We start from the raw sequence: 24,080 nt of genomic DNA, 5'->3' as shown, positions 1-24,080 counted from the left end.
CTAAAATAACCATTATGTGGATGAAAACACTGAGTAGTTGTGAGAAGGGGGGGGGGGGGGGGGGTATTATATGTAGCATTGGTTTTACAGTACAGAGACGCACCGATATTAACATTTTAGCTGATATCGATAACCGATATTTCTTTATATTTGAAAGCCGATAACCGATATATTGGCCAATAAATCTAAATCCAAATTTTTATATAATTTTTGAGAGCCTGATTTCAAAAACTAAAGTCCCAAACACACAATTATAAAATGTTCTCATAATTTTTATGTAGCTGATTTGACAGTGCCGCACATGTTGCTCTTTACTGTATTTTTCTTTTTGTCCCCAATCATATTTCAAGCAATTTAAAGCAATCACAACAGTGCGCAGCTGAAAGTAATAATCCATTATTTATCGGCTTTAATATATTGGCCCAATTTTCTTATTTGGCCAATATCGATAACATTTAAAATAAACATTAATCGGCCAATATGGTGGCCGATATATCGTGCATCTCTAATTTATAATATCAATCAAGCACATGCGTAAAGTAATGATTACAAGTAGTATCCTACATAAGTTATGATTATATATGTCGCAAAAAACCCTGAAAGGAGTCCGTTTGAACATTTTACTCGTGTTTACTCACGTACATGTCATGCGCCTAAAGAGAAATGCACATTAAGTTAAACTTTATGCATAAGCGCTGTAATAATTTCGCTTCCACACCGCACGAATGCTTGGATATGCGCCTAATAATAATAATAATAGTGCACATTTATCCAGGTTAATATGTTAGAGCGAGCGGCCATGTGAAGCGTCTAACGTTAGGCTAGGTTTCAAATGATTAACCATGTTTGAGGTTGATGAATGATAGGTGAACGTTTGGATTTTCCTGGCCGACGATGACCAAGGCCTGCGTGACTTCGCCACTTCAAACAACCAATTAAAATGTGGTCAACAAAGCTTCTTCTCATTTTAACTGCAACATTATTTATTGAACAACGATCTGCGGTGACCTACGCACTGCAAAAGCGCATCTTAGTAACGCTTACACATTTTCAGCACCAGGTGTTTGTTTCTCCACAGTTTTTGAACAGATTCTATAGGAGCATCAAGCTACTGACACCTTCAACAAGCCGGATGATTGACAGCACACAAATCCCCACTGCGGTTATGATAAGGACAAGCAGGACCTGTCAATCATTGGCAGACATGCAGGAGACCACAGCAGTCAGATGGCTGTAGGAAACATGTGTACAGAAACCAGAGCACCATATTAAGACAAACGGGAAAACTATTTTATTTAAAGCCTTCATTTTTACTGCATGGTAAAAAACAAAACAAAACGCAGGAGCAGTGACTGTAAAAATGGCTGACAGGCGCATATTACAGAATCCTTTCAGTCCAAAATAAGTCTCACATTTCTGCTTCAGTTGCTTAGTGACTATAGAGCGTTATCTAAGTGACATGATACCATGAGACTTTTCTTTAGAGGAGTGAGAAGATATTTCTAATTCACCGAATCCGTCGTTTTACTCTCGAGAATAATGCAACACGAAAAATCAATAAAGCATACGGTTAAATAAGATTTACTCTAGTGGTGGACTGAAAACAGTGCTGGAAATGTTTATGAGTCACTTTTATGACAGGCCTAAAAAAAATGTGTGACGCACAGACCTTTAAAGGAAAAATGTTTGCGCATTTATGCACTAAAGAACTTTCTTCTAATCCTACATGATTAAACGATTGATCAAATCAAAAGATTTATGAAATTAATGGATGGAGGGTATAAACACAAAAAACAATAGATAGAATGATAGATAAGGGTATAAAAAAAAGAAAAAAAGACAGACAGACGGAGAGAATATAGATATATAAACAGAGAATATACCAGTAAATTGGAAAATGGTGTGAAAACCATTTTTTCATCAGTTTTTTTAGCTATTTTAAAGATTAGTCATTGCCAACAACCCCAAAAAAATATTTTATACACTTTATAAAGAAGGTTTTTCAAAATGGTACGCACAGACCTTTAAATAAACAATGTTTGCGCATATCTGCACTAAAGAACTTTCTTCTAACCCTACATGATTAAATGATTGATAAAATCTAAAGATTTATGAAATTAATGGATGGATGGACGGTATGGAAACAAAAAAATATGGTAGGATGGTATAGAAACAATAGATAGAATGATAGATAAGAGCATAGAAAAAAAAAAGACAGACGGACTGATAGAAAGATATATAAACCGATAAAATATACCAGTAAATTGGAAAATGGCGTGAAAATTTTTTCATGAGTTTTTTTTAGCGATTTTATAGATTAGTCATTGCCAACAACCCAAAAAAATAATTTTATATACTTTATAAAGGTTTTTCAAAGTGGTGCGCACATTTTTTCATTAAGATGTTCAAAAGTGATCCGAGACAAATGGCGAGTGCGAGACTCTTCCTGATCTCTTCATCTGACAGAACGAGAGAGAAAAGGTCAGCATGATGACGAAACAAATGACTCTTTATTTCTGACCGAGACAGACGACGACTACATGACCTTATCGTCAGCTTTTCTTCAAAGAATTAGCGCCATATCTAAAAGACTGAATCCATTCAAGGTTTTTTTTCTCTCCCGGATCTCTGCAACAAAAAGGTTAATCCAAGAGGCAATTATATTTATTGGGCTTGGCCATCCATTAACGTGCACAAAATCAATGAATCAATAGCCTGTTTTCAGCTCCATCAACAAGCTTCTAATAGGGTCGAGTTTATGAGCGGCTTCCGTTGAAAGGGTTTCGGTCTCTGGACCGGCCTTGGCTAATGACATTTACTTAAACACTAGAGAGCTTTTCTGCGGCGGATGTTTAATGTTGAAGGAGGAGAGACGCACAATAAAACACATCTGCATCTTGAGCTCTTGGAAAATACAGCTTGAGATACTCTACATTAGAAACAACTGAATAATGAATGTTTGGCTTCTACTGTAGGCTTTTACGCTTGCAACGCCAAGGTCATGGGTTCAATTCCCAGGGAAGGCAAGAAATTATAAGAATGTAAATGTGTACCAAATTGGATAAAATCATCTTCCAAATGCATAAAATGTAAATATACTACTTCAAAATACCGGTAACACTGTTTTACAGTGTCCTTGTTACATATGTTACAGTAAATTATGCATATTTACATGCCTTAACCCTAATTATACCCTAACCCAATAGGACCTACATGATGTTACTTTATATTACTCAGTACTTAAATATATAATTAAACTAACAATGACTCCTTAAAATGAAGTGTAACCAAAATATCTAACATATTATACTTCCATAACCAGAATAAAGACTTCAAATCATCATCCACATAGCAAAACTGGTAAATTCAGGCGGTTATCATTGTTTTGTGACATTGAAAGCAAAAGCAGGGCCACATGTGTGGATGAAAGACAGAGTGGACATGCCCGACAAAATTGTGAGGAAAAAAATATAAATAAAACACAGGTGCTGAATAATTCATCTTGTATTGCTGCCTGGGTTCCACATGAATGCTCACAGCAACTTATGCTCCAGTCCGAAAGCACCAGGGAACCAAACGGCTGGAGTACATCAGAAAACCGGAGGGAACATCGGGAACAGAGAGACGGCGCACCGAAAAAATGTGTTGGATAACCATATAAACCACTTAAAGTGGCAAACACACTCAGATTCAGCCCACACACACACACACACACACACACACACACACACACACACACACTGGAAGACCTGACCACCACATATACAGAAACACAAGGATTCATAAAAGCTACGTAAACAATTACAGGATTCAGGGGTTATGCTAGGTCTCGATGCAGGAAGAAATGGACTTCTCCATGTGCTAAAAGCATCCTATAAGAAATGTCTCAAAGTCTGATGCCAAGCTAAATGAATGTCATCATTAAACTGGGGAAGGTAAACATGTCCAAAAAATACTGAAACTCTCCTGCAAATCGATCGGGGTGGAAACTGGAAACTCATTTCCTATGCAGCAGGAGTGTGTGTGCACTACTACACCAAACACAAGACACAATGAATGCTGGGTTGTAGAAAATTAATTGAAACCTCAAGAATAGCAAAAGAGAATGATAGGTAGATCGAGAGAACGATAGATAGAATGAGACAAATAACAGAATGATAAATGACAGACACACTTTGGGCCCTATTTTAACGATCTACGTGCATGGTCTAAAGCGCACGACTCAAGTGCACTTAGGTCGTGTCTGAATCCACTTTTGCTAGTTTAACAACGGGACAAATGGTCGGTGGTCCCGGCGCTGGTCTAAAAGGGTCGTCTCTATTCTCTTAATGAGTAACTGGTGTGTTTTGGGATTTACATGCGTTAAACCAATCAGAGTCTCATCTCTCATTCCCTTTAAATGCCAGTTGCGCTCGCGCCACCATGGCAGATTCGCTATTTACATGACGGAGTTTTGTAGTGGAAAACTGAACGCTTCTCCAGAGCGCAAACGGATCTGCTCGTGCGCGAGGCTAAAGCTGTGTGTGTGTGTGTGTGTGTTTATTTATGCCAAGTCAGCAACAAGGCTATTTTCATGGCGAAAACAGAATAAACAATTCATACAATTAAAAAAAACTATAAAAGACATTTCAGATTAAAGATAGAATGATATATGAAAGAACGATGACCGACTGAATGATAGAATGTGACAAAGAACGATAGAATGATATGAAAGCGAAATGCTAAATGAATAAATGTACACTTTATCTTCTATTCTATATCGATTATCTTTATTAAAAAATAAAAGTACACATACTGCATTAGATTAAACTGAGAAGGGTCACAGCACTTGCATATTGTTGTCCTATTGTTAGTTTAAGACAGACGTACTTTAAATTTCAATTCAGTAAACTTCTCTTGTCATGTTGAGGAAGCTTTACTCTGGAAACTCAACTCTTTATGTCTTCAGACTGTAGGAATAAAGTTGTGCCCGACAGACAGCATGTCATCATCGCTACAGTTGCAACACTTTTAAAACGGCGTCTTATTCTCAGCATTCTGTGTGAAAACATGTGGACGATGACAGCCATCATCATCATCATCATCATCATCACTGCGACTGGAAGAACAGACACAACATGCGCCAGATTTACAGCTAAGGCCTTTTTTGCTTTGATGCCGCGAACGATGCTAATCCAGACGCGGAGCAGAGAAGACACGAGTTAAAAATAAAAACACATATGGGGAATATGAGCAGAGAGAAGCCATCACACACGGCTCACCCAGAGCTTATGCTAAAGCGCCCTTTTGCTTTGAGGGAGTCGATAACAAAGAAAGTCTCAGATCAACTTCTGCCTGATGGGAAGCCAAAAGGAGCGCCGGAGTAAACCAGGAGATCCTGGAGGAGAAGAACAAGAAGCCGCCGCACAATAGCACCTGTGCACACCTCAGACTGCACTCGCTCCACGATACGCAAGAACAAATACAAACACTCGCTCAAAACTTACTCTTTTAAAACATGCAATGATTCAGATTGTTTTAATTTAGTGTCATGTCAGCATTCAAAGCTATTTTAATGGCCAAAATTCAATTACAAAAATGCAAATATCATATAAATACAACAAAAACCAAACAAACAAAACAGCAAGTCATATTATACAATATTTTTTAATTTAATAATATATGATAAAAAAAAAATCCCAAACCTTTTAATCGTAGGCAACTTCCCCTTATATTGCCACGGCCATTACATATTTAAAACCGTAATATCCTATACTAAACCTAAACTAATCTTGACAAACTATATATCATTTGAAAGCTTACACTCCCTAGTTTACATATTTGGTGACTGATTTTCTAAATAAATGACAGAGGAGCCGTAATTTATCAATTTGCAACAATAATATGTTCATACTCATAAGGCGTGTTCAGACCTTTATTTTGAAATAGTGATGAACATGAAAAATCATGAAAGAATGGTAGAAACCTCAGTTTGTTTTCATGCCAAGAGTTCAAAAGATAGCATCCATTCAATTCTTTTAGGAAAAAAGGTCTGAAAATGTTTTAAATATAAAGAAAATAATAATAGATTCAGCATTAGTGATGTGGCAGCGAGCTATAATGCACATACGGGGTCTTCTGTGTTTCTTAGAGGTTGAGTTCACTTCAAAATCTGCCAAACTTCCAACACTACTTCTGAATAGCATGTCTACTTCATAAATTGTAAAAATAATGGTTCAGAATCACTCGAACAACATATGGAAATGGAGGCACCCTTATATGGGCAGTGATGTCCACTAGTGGAGAAGTGTGGTACTGCGCCCAAACTAAATCTCACTGAACACTCATTTTCTAAGATATCAACCTAACATTTGAGCTTTGGCTTTGATTTTTTTGCATTTTTAGAGTCCTCCAGGTTTTCACAACTCAAACTTCAATAACCTTTTTTTCTGTTTAACTTCCTTAATTTATTTCACTTCTACAAAAATCTGCCAAATGTCTTCTTTAAAACAAGACCAATCTTACATCTGCATTTTCATGTCTATTAAAAAAAAAAGGAGGTGCTGCTTAAGTCCAGGACAATCTAATAAAATATGTTTACCAGATCTTACAAAACATGCATAAAGTTGGGTCTTCACCTTTAAGCAAAAAAGCATGGGTCAAACTTGTATGACCTTGACCTGTAACATGCAATGATAGTTATGATGGTAATTGCAAGGTTTAAGTTATGTTAGCATTCGCTTTTAGTCCATGCTGAGGCGCAAACTCAACTATTATATTCATTATTGACCTTGCCCTCTTACCTGTGGTGGATAATAATCACAGAGGAACATTAATCTGGACTGAAATTACCCCTGTTTTTATACAAGACACTCAAGGTCAGGATGACCAAATCATACATAATTTATTTATGGATCATTACACAGCTGGCTTTATGTGATCCCTCATCTCTCATCCATTTTGGCAAGGAAAGGAATTGTGTAATGAAGCTGTATGTTTTGGAACAAATAAATTCAGATTTCAGATAAGTTAGGCCTTGAGATAACTGATTATTGTATTTTTTATTTTATTTTAAATGACATTTTGCACTTATAAATAAAAAATAAAATTAACACATAAATACCATTGTCTCAATTTACATTACGTTCCCACAACCCACCAAAATAAAAGTTTGGTTTACCTTGAAGATATTGTGACAAAAATATTACTATTGTACATTAGAATGCAACTCCTTTATTGTTCATTTGATTAACAATTAATTTTATTTAAAAAATAATGTAATGTTTTATGCCACACACATTTATAAAACATTTCATAGGGCCCTATTATTGTAAAAATATAATTTTTATTTTTACAATAATAAGGGCCATATGAAATGTTTTATAAATGTGTGGCTATTATTGTAAAAATAAAAATATATATTTTTAATTATTATTACTAATTTAATTTAACCATTAAATCGGAGTCTCGAATTTCGGAATCATATTTCAATATTACAGTTAGTATAATAAGCTCGATTAAAAAAACAACAACTGAAAAGACAAAAGTAGATCAAAGAGATAAATATTTTTTTTTAAATATGTAATATTATTTTTTCTCATTCTACCCATATAGATCATTAGAGGACTCTTTTTTTATGAATTTTTTAATCAATTTACAAGTGAATTTGCCTCTTAAAGTGTTTGTGTTAGACTTACGCTGAAGACTCGTGAAGAAAATGGATAATTACATTAATTATTTTTAGGAAAATTAATCCGCAGCCAAAATGTCATTATCATGGCTGTCCTAGAACAAGTAAAAAATCCATCATCTTAAATAAATAAAAAAACTGAGTGTTGACCCCTGCTCTGGTCAAAGCTCTGAATCATTAGAAAAGCTTTCTCTGCTACTTTGCAATCCTTGACATATTATTTATCAAACATGAAACATGTTTAGAATTAAAGGTTACAACCACCGACAACAAAAACCAACGTCCTTTAATGACATCTACGTGAAAACCGATTTCCACTTCAAGGTCCTTTTATATTTTTGAAGACTAGATGTAGCATCAGAATAGGGAAGTCAAAGTGAAACTTTAACCCACACTCTCGATAAACATTCATACGCATGTTATCTGAGACCTTGGAGTAAGTAATAATTAAGCCATTACTTCCTGTGCAAGGAAAACTGCAAACTGCATCAATAAAGGTGTAAGCTTGTCGCCACCATGCTAGGGTGTTATGTGTGATTGGCTCAAGGCCAGAGAGAATTGGGTCCATCAAAATAATAAGATTTGACCATTTTATCATCTATTCCTAGGATCACTTAGTAAAGTAAAAACTTTAAAACTCATCTTTGACACTAAAATGACACATTTAACCGTTTTTTCTTTGGAAAATAAATTATTCATGCCTTAAAATATCTTGAATGTGACTCGACACCCTTGCCTCATTTAGTATATGTGGTTCTATGAATATGCAAATGAGCCCCGCCTCCACTCACTCACTCACTCACTCAGAGATCCACTGGTTGACGATCACACGTTGATCTGATTGGTTACAAGGTAGTTTGTGACGTCAGAAACACCAGCGATTTCAAACCGTGTTTTTGAGACTGTCTTTGGTTCACTGCAGTTTTAAGCAGAAAATACTCAGCAATGCTGTCCACTTATGAACTTACACATGGTGTGTGTTAAAGCAGATTAATAACACCACATACACACATAAACTACATTAAAAGCTCGATTTTAAAGTTATAGTTCTTTGTAAGTTCAAACTTTCTCAGATGATATTTTAAAGTATGATTTTGACCATACAATGGAAGTAGGGCTGTAAACGATTAATCGCGATTAATCGAATCAAAAATAAAAGTTTGTGTTTGCATAATATGTGTGTGTATTGTGTATAATTATTTTGTATATATAAATACACACATGCATGTATATATGAGAAATATTTGCATTTATATACTGCATATATATTTTTATATAATTTATATTATATATAAATATAACTATTTTATATATAAATAACACATTTTCTTAAATATATACATGCATGTGTGTATTTATATACAAAATAATCATACACAATACACACACATATATTATGTAAACAAACTTTTATTTTGGATTCGATTAATCGTTTACAGCCCTAAATGGAAGTCAATGGGGTCCAAAACAACCTTATCGGCTTCTATTGTACTATTTAAATATGTGTTTTTGGTGTTTAGCAGAAGAAGAGTCCAACAGGTTTGAGGCGGGAGGAAAAAATTTAAGTATTTACATGTTTGGGAATCTCCCTTCAACAAGCCACACGGCTCACCGAGCCATAAAGTATCATGGAAGCCACAAACAAGAGTCGCCAGCGTCTTTTGTTTGATGCCTTTCAAAATTCAAAAGCCATGACAGAAATCAGGCTTGTTTCACACTGTTGTGGATCCGAGTCGTAATGGGGAAAAACATGGGAAGTCTGGAGGGGGAGGGAAGTTGTTCCAGAGCGTTTGGCAGAGGAATGGGTTCCTGTGGGGGATGAGAAAGGCCTCGGTGTCAACAAGGCACAGGCTGCGAAAGAATCTGAGCAAACTTGTGCACAAAGGATCCCCTCAGCGCCCGGGGGCAAGAGAGCCGTTTCACTGGAGAGGTAGTCAAACCAAACCATAAAACGGCTTGGGCGAGAGCCATTAGATCAGCGCGCACTTAAACAAAACGCTCTTTCTATAGCAGCCCCCCCACTGTCCTATACAGTCTCCCAGTAGACTTGCATGTATGACACACACAAAGAAATACGCAATTCCCCTTTAAATTCCTCTGAACAGAAATGAAAAATGTTTGTTTTTCCTCCTCGCGGTCCGAGCTTTGTTTCAACACTTGGTGATACGAGTCCATGATACGACCAATAAAAGGGAATAAGTCATGCGAATTACCCTGAAGTTGTGAAAATATCACTTTCTGATGAGCATGAGCCAATCCTGATGTCTTTATAAGTTATTCAGTCATATTAAACTCTAGTAATCTTAAATTGAGAAGAGAATATATTTTTGCCTATGTGTGTATTCTACAAGCTACACTCTAAAAAATGCTGGGTTGTTTTAACCCAAGTTTGGGTCAAATATGGACAAACCCAACCGTTGGGTTACATTTTTAAATTGCATTTTTAATCCAACGTTTGGGTTTGTCCATATTTGACCCAAAATTGGGTTAAAACAACCCAGCATTGTTTAGAGCGCAAGCGTCTTATAGCGCTGTAAACCCTAACACTCAAAATAATTAATGGGTTTGAGTTGGACAAACTTAAATTAAACTAATTAGTTCAGTCAAATTATCTTTTATGAGTATTTAGCACTTTCTTTTTTCTTTCAAGTTCACAGAACTGATATATTTTAAGTCAACTGAACTGATTAATTGTTTTGAGTTATGAAATTGTTTCTTTTAATTTAGACAAACTTAAGTTTAACTGAAACTGCTGGGATGTCCATTTCCCAGCATGCTTTGCAGATGGCACACGAAAGGGAGAGTAAATGCTCAAATTAAGTGTAATATAATGTTTTTTTGTGCAAGATTAATGTAAAGTGGGAGATTTAGTAGTGATTAATGTTTTGTTACGCCAATTTAGAAGAATTTCTGTTAATGTTGGTTTTAGGATAGTTACATCATGGTGACGAGTGGTGCATGCGCTTGATTTGAGAGCAAATAAACCTTTATATTGTTGCTCTCATACAGCAAGTCTTCTGTATAACAAACTATTACTAATATATTAGCAAATTAGTATGTTAGCAGATTAGCTTGTTAAAGCTAACTAAGTTTATACTAATAAAAGTGTTCACATTGAGATTAAATGAAAGTTTTAAGTTGTGTATCAATTAGTGTACTCAAACATTTCAAGTTAAGGACAATTAAAATGTATAAGTACAAAATAAAAATCTGCTAGTTCTGCTTACTTAAACTTTGACTTTCATAACTTAAAAGTTTTGCCAACTTATTCGGGTTTACAGTGAGCGCTTCATTGGAAAAAGTTGGAGGCACCAAGTTCAACCAACTTTGTTTTTCTTAGAAAAAGAAAACAATGGGCATATATCTGATGGTATATTAGAAGATATGCAAGTAAAGTATTGTTGGATGCGTCTTGTACTAGGAGGCCTTAATTTAACATTTTTCTTTATGGTGTATGTATTTGTTGGTGTATATATTGATTTGTTTCGCTTTCTTTTGATTATCTGTATGTAAATAAGTGAATGTTTATGTCAAAGTTTGTGTTATATAGTCTTTGTTATGTAATCTAAAAAGCAATCATTTTTTTGTTTTTAATTGAGTCAGACAACAATTAATGCTTCTGCTGAAATCGTGACGCACAATGTGTATTCAATCCTTTGAATATACAATTATGCATTGTGTCATGTATACATTATGTATATCTCGCAATTCTGAGAAATAAAGTCAGAATTGCAAGAGGTAAACTCGCAATTGTGAGATAAAAAGTCGCAGTTATCTTTTTAAATGTTTTATTCGGTGCCGAAACAAGCTTATAGAACCGTGATCTCTGTTTAAAACAAAAACAAATCCTGTGATTCTCAATTTATCCAGAATCGAGCAGCTGTAATTTACAGCAAAAAAGAAAGAAAGTCATTTTTAATATTATCTGCGACTAAAACTGCTCCAAAAAAAACAAAAAAAAACATTGCACAAGTTATAACACCTGCACTTCCGGATGTTGCAGGATGTTTTCATGCCTCCCAGGATGAGTGTGAAGCTGGATCTGACAGGTCTCGCTTTGAGGATGGGTCTGGATTGATTATTTTAGCACTAAATGAACATGCAAACGGCTGTGTGACACTGTGAGGCTGATCTACAGACGGCAGTGGAAAAGGGTCTCCGCTGAGAGCCGGATTAAAGGCCATGCTAACACTCGTGGCTAACGGTCACGCGGGAGTCCAGTATCTTAGAGCCCAACGACACCGACGTCACGATCTCAGCTGATAAACAACTCAAGACTCAAATAAAGACTCCTATGCGAGAGAAATCACTGGCGATTCCTTTTTTGTACACTACTGTTGAAAAGTTGAAGAAAATAATACTTTTATTCAGCAAGAGTGCATTAAAGTGACAGTAAATAATTTTCCTGAGCATGAAATCATCATATTATACTGATTTCTGAAAGATTATGTGACACTGAAGACTGGAGTAATGATGCTGAAAATATATCTCGCCATTCTGACTTTATATCTCGCCATTCTGACTTTATATCTCGCCATTCTGACTTTATATCTCGCCATTCTGACTTTATATCTCGCCATTCTGACTTTATATCTCGCCATTCTGAGAAGCGAGATGTAAACTCGCAATTGTGAGAAGTCGCTATTATCTTTTTAGCGGAAACAAGCTTCCATTCATTTTACTAATATATATATTATTTTTTCACATAGAATTAAAAAAAAAATCAAAATAATACTTTACAATTTTACTTTTTTAATCAAGATAATTAACAAAAATTAACAGTAGTGTATATTAATGTTGGGAGAAATTATCAAAATCTCTTAGAGTCAGTCTGGAAGAGTTTATGAACACTTCAGATACATTTAATAATGTCCCTTAAAAAGACATATGCTGTTAGAAATCCCACTCAACTGTGAACCAATCAAAGGCCTGTTTTGCAAATTCCTTTCGGTGAACATGTTTTCCTGGCGCCGCATGGAGAAGGAATGAAAGACGCTTTTCCGTTTCTAAATCCCACTTATTAATTCATACTCTTCAAGAGCTCATTGACAGGCTTTGGATAAAACTTTTTTTTTTTGTGTTCTGTTTTTCTCAATTACTGCCAGTTCTATCGCTATGGCTTGGACTAGATCTTAACATTCAAAACTTAACTTCAAAGCATGCTAGTTTTTTCTCTCCAAGAGTTGGCTGTAGTTACCCAGAGTTAGTAATAATTGACTTACACCAGTTTCGGCCGTTTCCGAATCCGCCTGGTGGTCTTTAACAGCGGCCGGAGGGAATATTCCTGAGCTAATCCCACTGAAAGTGGGTCAATGAGTCGGGGGACGTGGATCCCAGACAAATGGGCAAAACCCACACACACACACACACACACACAGAGAAAACCTGCTGGGATAACATCTACGCCTCAACCTCTACAATATTTCAATGAGTTTTAAATGATTAAAAACCATTAAATTACAGCAGAAACCTGTGAAGGAAACACTTCAAACTAAACGCACACACACACATTACCTCCTCGCTTTAACATGCAATTTATCCAATGCTGCGATCAGATAAAGCCCGTCTTCTCCCAAGCACATTATGCACAGAAAATATATAATCAACTAACAGTAATTAAGCAGAACTCTATTCAGGCTAATTACCTCACATTAGCATTTGTCACACAAGCTCGGGCCACTACTTTATCTGACTGAGGTGAGATCATGAAAAATTCATGATTTATTATTAATGTGACAAGACAACAAACAAATAACAAAAACAGTGGGATAGCGCCGACAGAAATGCCTCATTTTAAACTAGTTAAACTACAGTGTTCACTACAGCCTTTCCATGAAAACAAACACTGATGCTAGGGATGCACAATATATCAGCCTCCATATCGGTATCGGCCGATATATGTTTATTTTTAATGTTATCGGCCTGATGAGAAAATGTGGCTGATATAGCGTTGTCATACTTGGTACGGCATCTTTAAATGTAACCATATTCTTGCCAGTGTAATGATATAATCCACATTTTTTCACCAAAATTGAGTTTAAATGGACATACGTGCATATTTTACAGTAACGGTGACCGATATGTGTTCTTCCGATCATTAATTAGAATGGCCAAGTCGCGTTTCATATTGACAAATGAATAGGCTACGCTCAGTTTATTAAATAGCCTATGTCTCAGTTTATTAAATACGCTCAGTTTATTAAATGTCTCTTGCAAACTATGAAGGGACAATTAATCAATACACTGACATGGCACATGCTAGACGTACGTCTGGCGTCAGAGAGGAAACGTTTACCTCGATAAAGTTAGGCCTACTGTTAAGGAAAGTCATTGTCTCACCAGGCTAGGTTTATTTGGCACTGTATTGCAGAAAAGAAAAGTGAAAATGAAGTTGCAGTTCCAGTAAACTCCAGTTAACGAGACCAGCACGGCGAGATACGCGGCGTGATTGACAGCTTTGACACCAAATGGACATACGTGAAAATCAGATGACATGATTTCACAACTTTTCATTGGTCATTTAGATATGTGAAGCATACTGTACACGGAAAGGAACCTGGACATTCTATCCGTCGAAAAATCTCAAAATCGGCAAAATGGACATACGTGGTTTTCATCGGACAGCGACGATATGCTGAACTTAGGGGTTGAATAACACCCTATATATTGTATTGTTATACATTTTATTGACAACTCATTATAACATTATAATTGTGTTTTCGGGACATGAATTTTAATGAGACTTTTGTATTTGTAATCAGGCTCTCAAAAATTATATAAGACTTTGAATTTGGATTTATCGGCCGATATATCGGTTATCGGCTTTTAAATATAAAGACTTATCGGTTATCGATATCGGCCAACATTTTTCATCCCAAACTAACGCAACTTCATCCTATTTTCCAGTGTAACGCTGACATTCAGCAGAAATTCATCCATCAAACTACAGGTGGGCAAACTGGTTTGTTATCTTTAAGTTCTTGGAAAGATTAAAGAGGCTATGAGCAGGAATAAGAGATGAAATATTAAATTAGGTCCTTGCGGTGTCCTTGAATGCCCTGGTGAGGAGAAGCTAAGGGACACAGTTAATGAAGTCTGAAAAATCTGGTTAGGTATTAAAGGAGAAAAAACACACGGATACTGGAAGGGAACAAATGTTGACATTGCAAATATTACCCTTCGATATCTATGCAGTGACTCATTTTCCAGGAAACAAGATTAGGACGGAAAAAAAAAAGTTTAAGACTATGATTGAGTCTAATGGCAGACTGAATATCGTTTGCAGCAAGGGGATTTGAAATCATTTCCTTCATCTGTATGAGATCAATGTGACAACTTCCACAAATCACACCGAGGCAGATTGGATTTCCTCCACTCGTCCAGCTGGGGAAGTGACCAGCGCTGTGCTTTTGTGACACAGTGCTGAATGAATCTATTGTTTAATAACGCTTGGCACTGCAGAGTTATTCCAGCTTGGTAAATTCCAAACCGTGGCATGGAGGAATTTCAATCGCTGGGCCAAGTCTCAAAGACGAGTCTGGCATGGACCGGCGGTGCCTGAAGCCATTCAGATGCTGGAAAATCATGCAGTCTAAAAAATACTTCTGGGTACTTAAAAGAGAAGCTGAATAATATAGTTTATGCTTGTGACGTCATCGGCAGCTAAAGTGACTGCGGTTTCACCGACCGAGTGGCAAAAAGGCCGAGTGGCAAAAAGGCCGAGTGGCAAAAAGGCCGAGTGGCAAAAAGGCCGAGTGGCAAAAAGACCGAGTGGCAAAAAGACCGAGTGGCAAAAAGACCGAGTGGCAGCATTGGTTTTCAGTGAATGGCGCAAAAAACACACATAACGCATCTAAACGAGAAGTTTGAGATTGAATGAACTACTAGATTTGACAAGAAATCTGAGGTATATTTTTACAGACTGCCGAAAGCTACAGAACAGAGAAGCAAATAGATTGCTGCGATTCACAGAAACTGTTAGAGAAAGGTGGATTTCAGTTATAATTGTGAATATGCTGAATTTAGGGGTTGAATAACACCCTATTGTATTGTTATATATTGTATTGACAACTCATCAATTAAATTTACCATCGTCTGCATAATTGGATGTTTTTAAATAAACATTGACAAAAAAACTATACAAGTTTTGGGGCTGTGCGATATGATATATAACATTGATATAGCCTAAGTGATCACCCAGATTTAGACCTATTGCATTTATATAAAGCGTTCACAGGCAAATTTGCTTCATGCATTTCCCCCGCATCGAAATCCGGCTCATATAAATGTCTCCTCCTGCATGTTAATATCTATGATCACTGGATCTTTGGTAAGTTGTAAGGAACACTAGGCCTATATCGAGTCCAACCTTCAGTTTAAACTGATAACCATTTGTTTTACTTGCTTTTTCAGTTTTCCCTGTTAAATCCAGTCACTCAGCAGCTCATCTTTTTTTGAGGGAGTGAGGGAATGTGATCAACATACGTATTTTTGAGACTGCCAAAGAAACACTGTCAAATTGCAAACATCAACAATAAACCAAAAATTTGCAGACCCGTCAAGCTGGGTCATTTTTGCATGGCTCAGCTCGCTCATGTTCCAAACAGCTGTTCTGCCCTACACACACACACACATACACACACACACACACACACCAATTAACAGCACCACATCCTGCTGAGAAGCACCTCAGCAACATCACGGGAGGGAGAAACATGGTGCCAAAAATATCTGCACACCGACCAGCATTAGAGCCATGACTAACCAGGAGTGAGTGGGATATAGAGCGCTGACTGAGTCTGAAATCCCATTAATGAGCACTCAGGCTGTTTTGAAGTGATATGCACCAGGTAATTACCCTCACAATGTATCAGTGAATTCTAACGGATTGTGATTCAATGTGCTTGACTATGCAATCCATCCATTTTAGAGATTGGCAACAGTTAAAAGTGGATTATTGATTAACTTCTATCGGTTTAATCAGAAATCGCGGCTAGCGTGACCAATCTACTTGTGAGCGTGTTAACATTTCAGGACAAAAAAAGATTCCAATTACGCTTTATTTACACTGGGTCAGCTTTCTAATTATGCAAGGTCGTATGCCCGTTCTCTCTGCTGAGAGAGTGTTATATTTCCAGCATATGAGACGTGTCCAAACATATCCAGATTGGATTGCTAACTTGCTATTATATCTGAGATTTGGGTAAAATTCCCATGGTGGAGGACTGGAGATGTTTTTCATTGAGTGCAATAGAGTTGGGATATTAAAAACAGCTCACTACTGAACCTGGAAATGTGTTTGTCATGTCAAATGGCTTTCTAAAGCAATAAAAGTGTCGAAATCCGGTGTAAAAACACAGCTCTGCTGGTTTCCATGGCACATGAAGCACTGCTTCAAAAATATTCAAGACACAATTCACTGAAACAGCTCGAGTACAAATGGCACATTGCTGGGTAAATTGGACAGCATGATGCTTTACAAAACATCGGTCAAGTGGCCCAGCCGTGTCCAACTGGTATTCTAAGTTATAATCACAATGGCAAGAAAGTGTAATTATGAAACAACTTAGTATTTAAGTAATTATAGAGTAGACATTGCAAACAATAAAGTAAATTGTGACCCAGTTTGCAACGTAAAGGTAACTTTCCCATGGTAACCAGTTTCACAAAATATCACTGTGCTTTATTTTGCTTAAACGTTCCTTTAAAACCTCAGGTTAAAACTCAGAGTTAAAAGGATACATCAACCAAAAATTAAAATTGTTATACACTCCCTCAAATTGTTCCAAACCTTTATGAGTTAGTTTCATCTCTTGAACACGAAATATGATATTTTGGTATTAATATTGGTAATCCAACAGTTGATGGTAGGCATATTGAAGTTAATGGCTGCAAGTTACCAACATTCTTTAAAATATCTTCCTTTGTGTTCAACAAATAAAAGAAACTCATACAGGTTTGGAACAACTTGAGGGTGAATAAGTGATTTTTATTTTTTTATTTTTGGGCGAACTATCCCTTTAAGCAACGTTTCACATTTGGCATTTAAAAACGCATTTTACACCGCAATCTGGGTTGGTAGTACAATGTCATAGAAAGTAGCTTAGAAACAGAAAGACAACCAATCATAAAATGCATAGGTGTTTACAGTGTGCGAATTATCCATCAATATTCGGGGGGGTCCCCATCTCCCGATTGTTGCGCAATACCGATCAAAATTTTCTCTCTATGCAGTAGGCCTATAACATTACAATATTTCATGGATGCATGCAAGCCAAGACAATCAGTATAGCCTACATGACAACACACACGCACACACGTAACAATTTTTGCTAATCCGATATGCTATAGTATTCGTAAAGCATCACTGACGTAGGAGGTTGCATTGGCTAAAGTTGTTTGGATGCATGTTGTTTTATAACAAGAAGAGGCAAAGTTGTGCATTACAATGCAGACATGTGCAACAAAATGTAATTGTGTAACAAAATAATAGTTTTTATTAAAAAAAAAAAATTCTACAAAAACAGCTTTTTTTATGTAAAATTCACTTTTAGACCCACATTTCTATATAAATTTAATTTATGGGGATAACATGGACAATTTTTTGCTTTGATTATTTTTTTTCTTTCAATAATGTTACATTATGATTACAATCAACCCTGAAAAAATATGTTACAAAGAGAAAAGTTTAGTTTTTAGAGTTTATCATTTATCATTATTCATTTATTAATTGTACAAATGTCTATAACTGAAACAAACTGTAACAGAACAGACATGAACAGTTATTAGGCTACATATTGAAAACACTCAAGGGTTAAGTTAATAGACCAAAGATGCCTTGGCTCGAATACTTGTGGTTTTCGTCCTGGTTTCCAGAACTTTCTATTCATCATAATTTTTTTTTTTTTTTTTTCAACATTAATAATATTCAGAAATGTTTCTCGAGCAGCAAATCACATCAGCATATTATTCCCTCAGGTAGATTCCATGTTTGTTTGTTTTTTTTTGCGTGGCTGGATGGATGTTGGACTCAAGAACAATATCAGTAGCCTACATGACAACACACACGCAACAATTTTTGCTAATCCGATATGCTATAGTATTCGTAAAGCATCACTGACGTAGGAGGTTGCATTGGCTAAAGTTGTTTGGATGCATGTTGTTTTATAACAAGAAGAGGCAAAGTTGTGCATTACAATGCAGACATGTGCAACAAAATGTAATTGTGTAACAAAATAATAGTTTTTATTTAAACAAATGTAATTTTACTCTGTTTATTAATGTTTTTACTTCACATTTATTCAAAAAACGCTTTTTTATGTAAAATTCACTTTAGAAAAGACCCAAATTTCTACATTTAATTTATGGGGATAACATGGACAATTTTTTGCTTTGAATTATTATTATTATTTTTCAATAATGTTACATTATGATTACAATCAACCCTGAAAAAGATGTTACAAAGAGAAAAGTTTAGTTTTTAGAGTTTATCATTTCTTCTTCTTTTTTTTCATATAATTGTACAAATGTCTGTAACAGAAACAAACTGTAACAGAACAGATATGAACAGTTATATTACATATTGAAAACACTCAAGGGTTAAGTTCATCATTATCATCATCATCATATTTTTTTTTTCCAATAATAATTTTCATTAATAATATTCAGAAATGTTTCTCGAGCATTTTTGTTAGTTTTTTGCGTGGCTGGATGGATGTTGGACTCATGAACAATAATCACGTTGTTTGAATTCGCCAAAACTGATTTGCCAAAATAAAAACTGGACAGTGATTGTAAAGGGATTTGCCGTTATAGCGTGAGTCCGGATCGAACTGGGAGCGACCAGACAGCAGAGGATTCTGTTTTGTCACAAAATAATGATTTTGATTTGTCACAAAAGAATGATTAATTCTCAGTTAAGAGTTTGTTATTCGTATGGTCTGATGCGCGTGAGTAGGCTGTGATTGTATGATGGCGGTGTCATGATAATTCTCATGTGTCGTGTTGCTGCTGTATCAGTCTGTGGTTAGATCACTGCAGTCAATAAACGGGACGAATATATTAATCCTAATATACGGGACGTCCCGGCTAATACGTGACAGCTTGCAACACAACTTTTGCTAGCAGAACTAGCCGCTAAAGTTACCTCAGCACCTGCTTCGTCTTTGAAGCACTCGGCTTCAAATCGATGTGCTTCTGGGGAGTCACTGGGTGGGAGAGGATCCTCTGTTTTGGTAGCGAGTGGGCCTTCATCTCTGAGTGCCACCTTTTTGGATGTGAAGTTTGTGAACCCAAAGTGGGTGAGTGATACACTCTGGTTAAGCTTTCGCTTGCTGGCCATTTTTAGTATGTTTTCTCAACGTTCTTCTTCTATTTGGCGCATATGGCTAATTTGCATACGTGCACTGGACTGGCTTGCTCCGCTTGGCAAAAAATAGAATATATTTTTGATTGTGAATAAATGTTTTGAATCCTGAATACTGGACATGGTGAGCTTAAAAACATTTTAGTGACCATTAGTGACAATAAAATGTTTTTTATTTTATTTTTGACAAAATTTGAGACCCCCTTCAAAATTTGCTTTTGAGTCTTTCAGGGGGTCTCATGGGTTAATCGGGGGGGTCGAGCCCCCCCGGACCCCCCCGTATTTCGCACTATGGGTGTTTACCTAATTAAATATTCATTCACTTTGTAAAGCGCCGATAGCCTACTTTCGCGCGCTGTAAAGTTTTAAATTTTAACCGTTAGAACAGTGACGACCACCAAAACGATAGAGAAAAATGGCGACATTTTCACAGGTAAGCTATTAGAATGAATAACAATAAAATTAATTGGATTAATATAGGCAATTCGTAGCATATTCATCCAGTTCATGTTACTGACCTCATACATTTTCAAATAAAAACGTTAAAACTAGAAGATAACCAGGAGAAATCCATAGATTGTCACTTTAAGTTTTAACTTCTAAGTTCCATGAGGTAAAAAAACAACTATTGTAGGTAATTTCTGAAATATCGCGACCACATGAGAAAAACATAAATGTGAGGACTTACTTGTCATACTCGGCGTTGTCCTGGTCACATCGCGCGTCCTTGTGTTTCTGCCAATCTTTGCCATGTTTGCAGGTGGTGAGAAGAACTACATCCTCCGCGTTATGAACATGATGTAAAGCATTCCTCGTGTCTGAGCCGATGCCGGTCAAATAGCGTTTCCCCTTAAATACCAACATATACTTTCTAAAAGGTGGAATGGTGTTGTATTTCAAGTACCCCCTGTCCCCTCCGGTCCTTGGGTGATCCTTGGAGAATAACGGGATGGATATGTCAAAGTTAGGTCTGAAGTTCTCCATACTGATGCTTGCTTTGGCCAGCATGGCCTGACCAATGTCAAAGCCCAAGTCTTCCGTGTAGTCAGGCCATGTGCCCGAATACAAATTAAATATGAGGTGATTTCTACCATTGTTCCAAAGAGGCAAGCTCTGCACCTTGGTTTTGAGATTGTGCACGTACTGTGGCGATAATTGGTCTCGATCAAGAGTGTCCAAGCTTAGGACGAACAAACATGCTTGACCAGGGTCAGAAGTGTAAAACCTAGAGCCCTCGATGGTGGATAAAATGTTCTGGTAACTTTCCGAGATCTTCTCGCCCTTCTGCTGCGGATACACGTAGACTTTGAATCCGTTCCTTTGACATAGAGTGAAGTCGAAGCATGATTGCATGCGGCACCGTTTGCCCTTGTAAACGCTCGAGTTAACGTCTCTCTTCTGCCTGGGCGATATGTGCACGTTATATTCCTCCGTGTCCGAAGGGTCCCACGGGATGAAGTGTTGTAAGGGATCGGAAAAGTGCGGCCACGGTTGATCGGGACGATTATATCCATGTCGGCTCCTGGACCCCGTGGCCGCCGGACCCGGGACCGACCCTCCTCCGAAGTAAAAGAGCAAAACTAGAAAGGCGCCAGTCAAGAGCGAGATCAGATATCGTTTTTTGGCCTGCATGTGTCCAGATCGCGGTGTTTGCAAATAAATCTCAAGTTTGTATCTCAGCAGAAGCAGCCGCACCACCTCCTCCAGCTATAGTACCGCTCCGCCATCTTCCAGCCTGCGAGGATTTACAACTCTTCAGATTCCGATCAGCAAACAGCAAGCGATTGATCCAGCGCATGTGGGCGATTTTACATCGGGCTCCTCGATCTCCCTCGTCTGTCTAGCACTAGCGACATTTCACAGTGCAGCCATTGCCTACAGTAAACGCACCGGTTTTGATCATTACAAACACACAATCATGTATAATACACGCTGATTTAGTTTTCCCGCGGCGGATTAATAAAAACGCAACGAAACGCGTCGCAGCGGAGAGTTGCGGCGACACTGACTCATGGGGTCTTTGGAGAGCAGGGGGTCCCGTTGGAAAACATGGAAAGTCGTTAATAATAATAATACAACGACCGGGGTATATCTCCGATGCTTTGCGTTTCCAAACCACACGTCCAGGCTAAACTAAAGCGTAACTCCATGCATTCACCTCCGAAACAATAACACACACGGGGCAGATCACCGTAACCTCACGAATCCCTGCATTTCTCTTATTCCTGCGCTCTCCGTGGACCTTCACACACGCAAGAAGTGGATTTCCTCTTCATCGGGACACCGGCTCTGGAAAGCGGTGTTTAGCGAGAAAAAAAAACACGGGCGAGTTTCACAGGATGTTTCCTTATAGCGAATAAAATCTACTGAGTTCCCTGATCCGCGAACCCAAACACCTATTGCTCAGTTGTTCCGATTGTTACTCTGTTACATTCCAATCCCGACACGACGCCAGTGTGCGTGACGTCACGTCATGGTGCATCGTGCGTTTTCATTGGAAAGCGCAACCGGATGGGGCGGGGCTTCTACAGCACCCATTCATTCCCATAGCAGAGCTTCTCACAGAATGACTTAACCACCACTACACATTCAAAATTGATTAACTTTTTTTTTTTTTATGTTTTAATGTTTTCTTTTTAATTCAGCTTTCACTAAATCATTGTGCCCTATAAACATTAATTTTTGACATGTGCCCTATAAACATTGTGCCCTATAAACATAAATTCACATAATGTTTCTCTCTCTCTCTCTCTCTCTCTCTCTCTCTCTCTCTCTCTCTCTCTCTCTCTCTCTCTCTCTCTCTCTCTCTCTCTCTCTCTCTCTCTCTCTCTCTTTTTACCTCTTGCTATTTATATTACATTTCTACCTTGATTATGTGGTGATTCGTTTTTTTCTTTGTAATGATGATTTTATTAGAGTCAAAAGACTTATTATGTACAATATTGCCAAATTCCAAAACAGTACTTGAAACAGAACATTAATATAGCTTAAAATATAAATATGAAGGGAAGGGAAGCGTGAAATGAACCAGGTAAAAGACAAAACAACAACTTTGTTAAAGTTTTTAACTAACAAGATTTTTTTTTTTTTTACTATGCAAAAAATAACAATGTAGCCTACAGACAAACTAAAAGATAGCAGGAAAAAGCATACATTGACAACAACATAATCAGTTATTAATATTTTTTGGTTCTCTTGTTTTAGCATGTGTTCAACATTTCTGGCCAAAAAATATGTCACACAATCTGGCATGTTTTATTGCATTATAAACAATTGACTCCAAGAACAACTACGCAGTAATTATTGTTATTGTGATGATGATGATGTTATTAGACTCAGACTCAAAAAAGCTTTATTTGCACGACTTATTGACAATATTGCCAATACAATACTTGAAATAGACAATCTGAAAATAAATATAAAAGAATTGAAGTAAAATGAAGGAGAAAGGAACCAGGTAAATAAAATAGAAAACAGCCAAAATGAATTTACACATAACAAATGCTACACTCTAAAAAATGCTGGGTTGTTTTAACCCAATGTGGGGTCAAATATGGACAAACCCAAACGTTGGATCAAAAATGCAATTTAAAAATGTAACCCAATGGCTGGGTTTGTCCATATTTGACCCAAAATTGGGTTAAAACAACCCAGCATTTTTTTAGAGTGCATGAACAGGGAGTGATGATCAATAATAAATGCCAAATGAAATGTGTTTTTCATTGGTTTTTGGATATCTTGGAATAACTTTTGATATTGCCTTAGATTAAACCCCATTATAATGTCTTACTAATTAATAAAAAATCCCTACTGATGAACAGTCACACCATTGCTGGACTAATGACTTATTTGCTGTTTATTGAACTAATAACTGGAAGACGACGGCTGGATTAACCAACGGATTTGCTTTTGTATCTTTCTGCTGATAAGAAGCCCGGCTCTATAGCACTTCCTCTTCCCAAAGCCTCTCGAAGCTTGTGATAAAAAGCCCCAAATTTGGGCCGCTGTAAACAAATACCCGTGTCTGGACGGGGTTAGCCGTGAGTT

General features: G+C 37.0%; 1 protein-coding gene across 1 annotated transcript in view; it reads right to left on the bottom strand.

The window, feature by feature from the left end:
- The window catches only part of ext1b (exostosin glycosyltransferase 1b), a 109,736-nt gene extending 87,262 nt beyond the window's left edge, over positions 1–22,474 (bottom strand). The window contains 1 exon segment of the mRNA XM_079591613.1: positions 20,722–22,474. Within this exon segment, the coding sequence (XP_079447739.1) occupies positions 20,722–21,665 (944 nt within the window). The 5' untranslated portion in view covers positions 21,666–22,474.
- Between the last annotated feature and the right edge of the window lie 1,606 nt (positions 22,475–24,080).

Source organism: Phoxinus phoxinus (genome assembly GCF_949152265.1).
Source record: "Phoxinus phoxinus genome assembly, chromosome: 19".
Classification (NCBI taxonomy): Eukaryota; Metazoa; Chordata; class Actinopteri; order Cypriniformes; family Leuciscidae; genus Phoxinus; species Phoxinus phoxinus.
This window is presented reverse-complemented; position numbering and strand designations above follow the sequence as displayed.